Source organism: Tachysurus vachellii, chromosome 5, assembly GCF_030014155.1.
Source record: "Tachysurus vachellii isolate PV-2020 chromosome 5, HZAU_Pvac_v1, whole genome shotgun sequence".
NCBI lineage: Eukaryota > Metazoa > Chordata > Actinopteri > Siluriformes > Bagridae > Tachysurus > Tachysurus vachellii.
The window spans coordinates 11,016,871-11,027,923 of NC_083464.1; the positions used below are offsets into that span (position 1 = coordinate 11,016,871).

At 36.2% G+C, this 11,053-nt stretch overlaps 2 protein-coding genes across 3 annotated transcripts in view; one reads left to right on the forward strand and one right to left on the reverse strand.

Moving 5' to 3' along the window:
* The window catches only part of xylb (xylulokinase homolog (H. influenzae)), a 54,193-nt gene extending 53,557 nt beyond the window's left edge, over positions 1-636 (reverse strand). The window contains exon 1 of one of the 2 annotated variants that reach the window (XM_060869698.1): positions 316-625. In XM_060869698.1, the coding sequence (XP_060725681.1) occupies positions 316-495 (180 nt within the window). In that variant the 5' untranslated portion in view covers positions 496-625. Of the gene's footprint in view, positions 1-315 lie in introns of both variants that reach the window. The other variant, XM_060869699.1, reaches the window with a different exon arrangement.
* Positions 637-4,830: 4,194 nt separating this feature from the next.
* Positions 4,831-9,638, forward strand: LOC132845606 (uncharacterized protein C9orf152-like). The gene is made up of 2 exons (XM_060869700.1): positions 4,831-5,131; positions 8,449-9,638. The coding sequence occupies exons 1-2, from the start codon at positions 4,921-4,923 to the stop codon at positions 8,964-8,966; spliced, it is 729 nt and encodes a 242-aa protein (XP_060725683.1). The 5' UTR covers positions 4,831-4,920; the 3' UTR covers positions 8,967-9,638.
* The last annotated feature ends 1,415 nt before the right edge of the window (positions 9,639-11,053 follow it).

Genomic DNA, 11,053 nt, shown 5'->3' on the forward strand with positions numbered 1-11,053 from the left:
TAACACATTTCTATCAAATGTTTTAGTCGAGTTAGTTTTTTTTCTTATGTTGTAGTTGCACCTTTTTTCTTTTTAAAGCAAAGTCCAAATTAGTTTTGGAAAGTAAAACTGGGTTCTGGTTGTTTTATGGCGATTGGCTGACTGCGTGTGACGTTTAATGTAATAACCAATCATGGGCTAGAAGGCGGGATTTCTCAGAATATGGGTAGGGAGTAAAATCGTTCTTCCGTTCTTCAGAGGTGGTTAAACAACACGCATGTCTGAAATGCAAACAATAAGAAAGCAATAATAATAATATATAATGTTATAAACAACCTGCTGGGTGCTGAAGTCAAATCCTAAGTAGCAGGAGTCTGTTAATGCAGCCATTCGGTGTGGTGGTGTCTTGTAGGACGGTAGAAGTTCTCTCTCTCTCTCTCTCTCACTCACACACTCTCTCTCTCTCTCTCTCTCATACACACACACCCAGGCAGACACACACACTCTCTCTCTCATTTCTGACACACACACAGTCTCTCTCTCTCTCTCTCTCTCTCTCACACACACACACACACACACTCTCTCTCTCTCTCTCTCTCTCTCTCATACACACACCCAGGCAGACACACACACTCTCTCTCTCCTCACACACTCACACATACACACTCTCTCTTTCTCTCTCCCCCTCTCTCACACACACACACAGAAACATACACAGCTGCTAAATTTAAAGTAACAGCACACAAAAAAATTTGAAGTTAGAATTCACTAGACTTTATCTGAATTGAGAATTCACTATCATTTTGCATCTAAGTTCAAGTCTGATATTCCACAGAGGCAGCACTGTGTTGTACATACTGTAATAAGGTGATGTCACCCTTCAGTGCGCTCATAACCTCCATATCTAAAAACCTGAACACGCCACTGTTATTGATAGTCCGAAAGTGCTGACACTTTACTTCTGAGGAAATTCACTCTTTAACCTTACTGAAACAATTTGTGGAAGTGTAACAGATAAGGGTGTTTACTTTAAACCTTAAACCAACCATGAAGCCAAATCACTATTGTATGGAAATAAAAATGACATTAAATGATATTTAATCAGTGTCTGCACTGATAGTGAAAAATAAAAAGAGCACGTGAGTGTCAATAATTATCAAGTGTCATGTAATTAACACCTCTTCATATAAACTAATTAATACATTTACTATATGACCAAAAGTATATGGACACCTGACCATAACACCCATTTTTGTTCTTTCCCAAATTGTTGCCACAATTATTGGAAGCCATTAGATGAAATATTTTTAATATTTAACGATTTTATGCTTTTTTTCTGATATCTGCTAATCCCCCTGACAGTTTTCTTTCACAGCAAAATAGGTCAAGATTTAACAAAATAAACACATTCTCACTGTTTTAATTTATTATAAATCTAAATAAAGTACATTTACATTCAGGTAAATTAAGTACAGCTTGTCAAAATGGGTGCAGACCTGACTTGAGCTTGAACCTGACTGCTAACTGAATGTACAGTATCAGTGTATTGAGCACGCTACTGTATATTGTATTAGGGTTTCAAAAGCAAAACACCACTCAAATGAAACCAGGATTCTATAGAGGTATGGTTTCTTTCTTTTCCTACCCTGAATGTAATAAACTGAGTATGATATACTGTATGTGCATATATTTAAAATGATCAAACTGAACCAAAGTTTTAATTACATGCAATATGAATAAGTGCCATTGCTTAGCTGTCATTGCTAGACTCACCCATTACTTCAACAATGCTGTGTCAACACTGTTACTTTAGAGCCCTGAGGATAGTTTATTCTATAAGATCATTATTAATAAAGCCCATTATAATGTACAACGCTGGAAAATCAAACTTGGTCAAAACATATGTACCAGTATGTGAGATATTTTTAAGCATGTTTTTTTTTTGCTTATTCTCTTGGCTAAACTGATCAATACATTTTGTCTGATATTATCTTAAATACAACTTTTCTATGATGTTGTATTGTGGTGTAATTGCATGAAAATGTGATCATAAAAATATCAAGTCAATCAAACAAATGGAAGAATTAAAGGAAAAATCCTTCCTGACTGTTAATTATAATTAACATTTTAGTTGTGTCCAAGATTTAGTGTGTACTGAAATTCTGAGGGGGCACGGTGGCTTAGTGGTTAGCATGTTTGCCTCACACCTCCAGGGATGGGGGTTCGATTCCCGCCTCCTGTGTGGAGTTTGCATGTTCTCCCCCTGCCTCGGGGGTTTCCTCCGGCTACTCCGGTTTCCTCCCCCAGTCCAAAGACATGCATGGTAGGTTGATTGGCATCTCTGGAAAATTGTCCCTAGTGTGTGATTGTGTGAGTGAATGAGAGTGTGTGTGCCCTGTGATGGGTTGGCACTCCGTCCAGGGTGTATCCTGCCTTGATGCCCGATGACGCCTGAGATAGGCACAGGCTCCCCGTGACCTGAGAAGTTCATATAAGTGGTAGAAAATGAGTGAATGAATGAAATTCTGAGCTGACTTTTAAATTTAAACAATTGTTTCATTGACATTTCCCAAAATGACCAATCAACTACATGCTGAAAGTGAAACCAATGGAAATTATCCCTGGCCTCAAATCTACCTACAGAGAATGATGCAGCAGCACTTTATTCCTTTATTTTTTTACCTTCTGTACACTTTGCGCAAACTAACATCCAAACTTTCATGCTAATAAAACAATCAGTGGCATTAAATAGATCACTATCAGGCCATGATGAGTCTGCCTTAACTCAGAACAATTTTGTTTTAGAGCTTCTGGAACTTGTAGAACTTGTTTGATATCTTCACTTACTTCTACATTTAATTTCATTTTAATATGATTTTGAATGTTGCTTTTTTCTTTTTAACCTCCAACAGAGAAAACCAACCATATCCCTTATGTTTCTCCTATCAATTGACATTGCCCTGCTGTGATGTTAAAACATGACACAACCACTGACATCACAAGAATAAAGAAAATACGGTACCAACCAACATATTACCACCAGAGTCACTAAACACAACACAACAATAAGTCAAAACATATCTCTACGTTGTAAGAAAAATGTAACCTTCAAATACAAAACTTGTACAGGATTCTAATCTGAATTTCTATTATATTTTAGACCTGTAGCAATTCCTATCGGAACTGTCTTATAGAACAAGGCAAATATTCTGTAGAACCACTACTACATGATTTCTTAATGGGATTCATTTGGATTCCTAAGGAAATTGATATTTTTAAGAATCTTTAAGGTGCAGTTTTCCACTATAATGTTATTTACTGAACACATTGTACTTCTTTGCAATTTGATTGAATTTAGCTCAAAATAGTCATTATACAGAGAATATATTATATAAAGTGTATATCAAGTCAAGTCAAGAAGATTTTATTGTCATTTAAACCATATATAGCTGTGAAATGAGACAACGTTTCTCCAGGATCATGGTGCTACATAAACAAAGACAAAGCTAAGGACTTAAGTAAGTAGTTCTAGATACATAAAGTGCATCTGTGCAACCTGGTGCAAACAGTGCAAGACAAGACAAACAAGACAGAAAGACAAAAAGACAGTGCAAACAATAAATACAAGACATTACGCAAAAACAGCACAGACCAGTGTAAATACTGTATGTTCAAACAATATTGCGTGTGCAGAAATAGTGGAATGAACATAGTGTTATAGCAGCAGTTACATGAGGTAATGTAAAGTATTGTGCAAAACAGCAATCGACTGAAATGTGAGACAGCATGTGCAAAGAGCAAAAACAGTGTGCAAAACAGCATGTAAACAGTTTGATTAATGTAAATTGGAAGTGTGTGTATTTGTTGTAGGTCTGTGTCGTCCACACAGTTGATGTGTGTGTGTTGTGCTCAGTACTGTGCTCAGTTATTAAGGAGTACATATTATGTTGGACAGATAAACCTGCAGTTGGTAGTTTGGGCCTGCAGTTTTGGGAGTTAATCAGAACACAAATAATAAAGAGACAGAAAAACATACCTAAGTAATACCACCCCTAACTACTCTAAAACCACTTTTTCCAGTAACAGCACATTATTTCTAATAAAATACATTTACAGCATTTGCCAGACACCTCTATCCAGAGCGACATACAGAAGTGCTAAAGTCTCTCATACAGTACATACATACAACAAACAGGGAAGGAAGTGCTAGTTGAAATACAATAGAGTTAAAAATATATACAACAGAGTAACAATAGAGTTAAAATAAGAACAATAGAGTAACAATAGAGTTAAAAATAAGTACAACAGATTAAACATAGAGTTAAAATAGTACAACATATTAAAAATAGAGTTAAAATAGTACAATAGAGTAACAATAGAGTTAAAATAGTACAATAGAGTAACAGTAGAGTTAAAATAAGTACAACAGAGTATCAAGAGTCAAAATAAGTACAACAGAGTAACAATAGAGTTAAAATAAGTACAACAGAGTAACAATAGAGTTAAAATAAGTACAACAGAGTAACAATAGAGTTAAAATAAGTACAACAGAGTAACAATAGAGTTAAAATAAGTACAACAGAGTAACAATAGAGTTAAAATAAGTACAACAGAGAAACAATAGAGTTAAACTAAGATCAAACATCCTACATGTTTTGACCATGACCTATAATAACTTCTCAGTACTTAAACTAATGAGCTATTGCATGGTGATGATTTTGTCTTAATACTGTTAAATAAAGCGCAACCTTGAATTGCCCTCCTTTCTCACCAGTATGTTTGTACAGGTTCAGTGCCAATGCGCACTGACTTTCTGTATCTCTGCCTGTGTCCACTCACTTGTACAGTAGCTCCCACACAGGGTAAAAACAAGCTGACTGTGTTCGTGTGCACTGGATTTGGGGGTAATTATTATATGAGAGCCTGGTGCAGGGGGGCAGGATGGCGTCTGCATGCTGCCCTCACTGGATGTGTCCGTGTGCTCAGCTCATAAAGTCGGAACATTACGGCAAGGAAACGAGCTGCGAGCAGGAGGAACTCCAACACACCATTTCTTCTCCGACCAACATGGACATAGCGCTTTTAAAAGAGCAGTACAACTCCATCAGGGAGAAACAGAAACGCGAAACCAGGGTGATCTGCTTTGCGAAAGGTAAGAAAAGACATGTGTGGTGGTGTTATTTAGATGTGAACTGGGAAAGGAGAGAGCTGGAGGATTCCCAGTTTCCTGCTGGTTCAGTGCGCAACTTTCTGTCGTGTCACACACAAAAGGTGCAGGTTCATTTCTGTCATGTATCACAAATCCTCTAGGATCAGATCCTAGTGTTAATCTCAGAACTGAAAATGTTGAATTAGTTCCAACAGATGAGTTGGAACTAATTCAACATTTTCTCTTCTGAGATTAACACTAGGATCTGATCACATGGGGTAACTTTGTTCTAAGCCTATACGTAAAGTTCTAGCTAGAATAAAGCATATTATATTAAGATAGAAACTTATTATAAGTTCACAAAAAAATGTTAAAGATCAGTTTGGGGTTTGACTCAGTTTTAATTCTGTTTGCTTATTCTTTTAAAGTGTTTGTTTTTATCTTAAGGTTAGCTTGTGTATCATGGTGCTAAGTGCTGATCTTAAGACTTTCCTGTGTTGTTTCTGCTTAGTGTATTTGTCATCTTCTTATTTACTTTTTTACATTTCTGGCATTTAGCAGACACCTTTATCGAGAGTGACTTACATTTTTATTTCAGTTTATACAACTGAGCATTTGAGGATTAAGGGTTTTGCTCAGGGGCTCAGCAGCGGGACCTTGATCCAGAAGGTTGTGAGTTCAAATCCCAGGAACCTTGGTGTACCTAGGAATCAAACTCACAACCTACCGATCAATACTCCAATGCCTTAACCACTAGGCTACCTGTTATAAATCAATCCATCACATGTTATGAAGAATGGATCAGTTACTTAACTCCTGTCCTAATTGTACAGATACGATTAACACAATTACACATTTTGGGGTAATATAATGATTGTTGTTAGGTTCAGATCACGCTATCTCGTGCTAGAGGATCTCTCTCACTTTCTCAAGTGCCAGTATAATATAAACAATAGTAGTAGAAATAATAAGCACATGTACAGCAAAGGAATATAAAGATTCAAGAAGCAGTACATATACAGTGGCTATAAAAATTGTCGAAAATATTAAAATCCCTTGAATCATGTCCTTCCCATTAATATGATTCAAGGTAACAAATAGAAATCTATTAGGAAAAATAATGATGTGGTTACATTAGTGCCCTTATTTGTATTAATCAGAAAACAAGGCACAATTTGAGTTACAAAAATGCTCCAGGTCTAATTGTGAGGAAATCTCCCATCTACAGTCATCTTCAAGTCAATACACATGTTTTATATAGAATGCGTATCATGGCTTGGAGTCGTTCACCCTACATTTGTTGACTTATTATTTTTGTGTTGGAAGGTCAAATCTGGCTTCATTTTTAGCTGTCCGATGACCTGCATGTTTTGTGACAGAAGAACAGCATGATGCTTTACTGTGGTATGGTGATCTTTGGGTGAAATGTTGTCTTGTTTTTGCACCAAATATATCTTAAAATAAAGCCTAAGATGTTCCACCTTGGTTTCTTCAGACCATAACACAATTTGTTATGGCCAAACATTTGTGGAGACCTGACTATAACACCCATATGGAATATATCCCATTCCAGTATTACCCACTCTTCTTCGCTGTTATAATAACCTCCATCGTACTAGGAAGGTTTTCCACTAGATTTAGATTTAAACATGGCTTTGAGGCTTTACCTGTACTTCACAGATATTCCTGCAGCTCCTTAATGTTGCTGTAGATCTTGTTTTGTCTCTTGCAGCATGCCAGATGGAACGTTTTTGTCAGCCTGTTTTTGTCACTGTGGTGATTCTTTTGCTTGACTAGTTGATGATGGTATTCACAGTGTTTCCTGCATCTAATGTTTGATCAGTTCTTTTATACCTCTTTCCTGATTCATACTTTTCAGTAATGAGATCTTGTACATGTTTTGTAAACGTTTTGTGGACCAGGGCTCCAGGAGCTGGTTGAAACCAGGAAAATCCAAGAAAAATGTCAAGAAATTCCTAAAGCAACCAGCTGATCTTTATATAGTGGTTAATCAGAATCACTTCAACTATGGCATGGTATGATAAATATATTTGAACACGAGTTTGAATGTGATTGGTTGATTTAGAGCGCAGTCACATGTCCCATTTCAAAAGGGTGTGCAGGCTTATATAACCAGGTTATGGTAAGTTCCTGTTTGATTTTCATTAGAATTTTGTCGGTTGCGTCATGAGATTAAAGCTGGAACAAGATCTGACTTGATTCAACATGACATATTTTTTTACATCACAAAAACCTGCAATTTTTACAGGGGTTTGTATACTTTTTATATCCATTGCATTTACAGTGTCACTATAAAAATTACATTTTCAATTTTATTTCTCACAATATTTTAGTCTCACGCAGAGAACCATACACAGAATGACATCTGACATTGGCAAATGATGTTTGTGACCTGTATTTACATAAACAACTACAGTACTTACTCGTATATAATTGGAAAAAAGAAAAGATAGGACGTATAAAGAACATCAAAGACCGAAGGCAGCAACACTATGGACTATATTTGAAGTAAAATGCAGATATGTGCAGTTGTATGTGCAATTCAGGGCTGTGCAACATCAGCCGCATGTGTGTTAAAGTTGAATAGATGTGTACTGTAAAATGTGTTCCATCTTACATGTTTTCAGTATCAGTTGTGTGTATAGAAGCAGGGAGCACTATATAGGAACAGGAGCGAGTAAACACTGACCTACAGTATTGACCAAATATAGAAGGACATATAACCTACAGTTGGGTACAAATCAATCTGGAAGAAATTCAGTTCATTTAATGGTATTTTGAAAACTATTCACGTGCATCCTAAATGATGCACCAATTGGGTATAATTGTGCATTTATGCTTATCAGCAATCTCAAAAATGTGAATGCTCTGGTTGATTTATTCGAATTTGCCCCATTAAACTGTTAAATGACTTTAATAGAGTTGTATATTGTTTATGGTCATTCATTGGAAGACTTGAAAAGTTAAAAGATGCACAAACTTTTATGCAGACAAGTTAAACATCAGTGGGGTCATGGATGTAGAAAAAAGACCCAAAATAGAATTTTAAAACCAAATTCGGAGAAACGTGTAAAAAGACTAATAGTAAAAATGTAAACAATTATTTTAGATGAATTATTTTTCTTTTAATACACATTAGCACATGAACTGTTGGTCTTTTTTACAATAATAAACTTATGTAAGTTTGTTATGCAAACTTGCACTGAACTGTTAAATCTATGTCAAGGACAATTTCTTGTTGTTACTCTAAGATTTCTGACATCTCATTACATCTTCCTGTAATATGTTTTTGAATCCAGCATCCTCTACCAATGAGGAGATCTCTGGGAAATCCTTGGTCGACGTAGTTCCCATGCGACGGGTGCAACATGCCCTTGTGAGACAGGCATCTGTCCAAGAAAATCAGTTTGACTTTGTCAGGGACCCAGACAATGCCACGTGGCGCACACACCTGGGAATGCACCGCAGGACCTGCTCGATTCCACCTTACAACCACATGACCAACAATGGAGACTCAACATCAACCTCTACAGATAACACCGTGCACAGTTTGGAGGTCACAGAGTCAAGTGATCAGTTATCAGAAGACTGTGAAGGTTATGACAATAGACATCATCTCTGTAATAAAGTGCAGGAGGATTGTGGATCTGAGGGTTTCAGGAAGTTCTCTGCACCTGCTGTGCTGTCCAGACAGTTGAGCTGTGGGAGCTACCGGTCCACTCATACCCCTGTGAGTCCATACTACCCCTTCCCACAGCTCAAATGTCCTAAGAAGTCTGAGGCAGCACGCAGGCTTGGACTTTATTCATCATTCTGACAAATAGGTTGCAATGCAAAAACAAAACAGACCAAGGGCTGTGCAGTATTGCTTTCTTACTTATTCATTTACATTATTGATTTCCCTGAAGTAATAAAGTGGTGACAGCAAAATTCGGTCTACTTGTATTCACCAAAATGGCTGAAACTATCAAATCATTAAAAAAGTGTTAATTCCAGGTTTCATGAGAGATCTAGATTTATATTTTCTGTAATACAGCAGTGGCTTTAAAACCCAATGTACAGCATTTGTATTGTTTATATTATAGTCATTCATATTATTATTAGAAGTATTATAGCATTCTAAAAGGCTGCTCTGTCAGTGTAGTGTGTGTGTGTGTGTGTGTGTGTGTGTGTGTGTGTGCACGTCTTTGTATGGAAGAGTGAGTGTTACTCAAGTGACTGCACACTTAGTGAGTATTCTCATGCTTTAGTTTCTTAATTAAACCAAATGTGGAATTGTGGACAAACAGATGCCAAGAAGAGCATAAAAAATTGCAATCAGCGCCTCCTGATAGGCCTTGTTTTGAAAAAAGAAAAAAAAAAGTTGTTTCTTGTATGCTCCTTCACAACTTTTCAGGTAAAGTTTTTTTTTATGCATTCCTTCTATCAAGCCTTAGACTTCTTTTAAAACTGTACACATGCTGTGAAAATAAAAATGTTTTACACATTGTTTGCTCTTTTTACTTTAAGGCAGTTAATATTAACCAGCTGTAGACTGTAGTGAGGGTTCACAGAGCTGCTTACAGTGAAGTGCCTTGCTCAAGGTCACTGAATATTGTCTACACTGCATTTCAAGTTCTAGCTCATACACTTACTGAAATGTGTATGTCTACAGATCTGCCAGCATAATTATGTACAACTTGAATCAGATCCAACACAACATTTCTCAATACTTATAACGAGCAGTACTGCGAGTTATGACACAGTTTAAGTAAGTTTGTACATAAATTGTTAGATTTGGGTTGTACTAAATAGTAACGTCTGAATATAAAAAGACTTGTATCGCACACTACATGACCGTTCAGCAAATTAAAAAGTTACAAAAAATAAAATAAACGTTATTGTGAAAACAGATCAATTGGATATCTATTTTTTCATTCATTCTTTCATTCTTATATAAATTTTATTTCACATTAAATCAAATTTTTTCATTTTGAAAAATTGTCATTGTCCAATTTATATAGATTTATTTGCTGGAATGTGACCTCAATCTGAACACCCTGCTCAGAATATGTCACATATATTCTGAGCAGGGTGTTCAGATTGAGGTTCAGATTCAGATTCAGATACAAATCTAGTCTCGTAGAAATGAACATTTGAATTTGAATGCAAGACATCATGTGAAGTCATATTGGCATGCAGAAAGGCCTTGATAACAAATGCGTGATGTAAAGAGCGTTTACGTGTATTGATGGTTGTACGCAGACTTATTGTGTAGATAGATAGACAACAACTTTGTCATTGCATAATACAGGTACATGGCAATGAAATGCTGCTAGTGCAAATAGTAAAAATAAAACTAGTAGAAAGGAACGCGTGCAGATAAATGTCTGTACGACAATAAATACATTTATGCAGGTATTATGTGCATAAGAATAAATGAATGCACAGGTATAAATGAGATTATTAGGTAATTATGACCCACTGGTGGTGCATCGTGGAGGGTCGTGCTGCACGGTCTCGCTCTTAGATGAACATGCCTAGAAATTCAGGTAATTTGTGCAGACATGAGTGTATGCAACACATCCAGGAAGTAGAGAAGGAAAACAAAACTTGGTAAACGTGTCGTCGGTACGACTTTTCTAACCCTGTCATCCTCCCTTACAACACACAAACACAACCTGCGATCAGTCAGAAAGATTTCTACACAATCCACAGTGATCTGTGTGGCTATTATTCACAAATATAGAAGGAAAAAATAAATAAATAAAAGAAGTTTTGCTTTTACATTTTAGAGTTTCAGGATTATACATTGTTAAGCAAAAAAAATTCGCTTGAATTACAAAATCTATTCTGTCTGCTGCCAAAAAAAAAAACGTATGTTTTTTTAAACTACATTCATCGTTTTTATCCACTTTTGTTTAC

Bases quoted from the DNA above. Each gene is read 5' to 3' on its own strand.
- LOC132845606 (XM_060869700.1), top strand. From the start codon at position 4,921: ATGGCGTCTGCATGCTGCCCTCACTGGATGTGTCCGTGTGCTCAGCTC. The intron at 5,132-8,448 runs GTAAGAAAAGAC...TTTTGAATCCAG, and splicing joins GGTGATCTGCTTTGCGAAAG to CATCCTCTACCAATGAGGAG.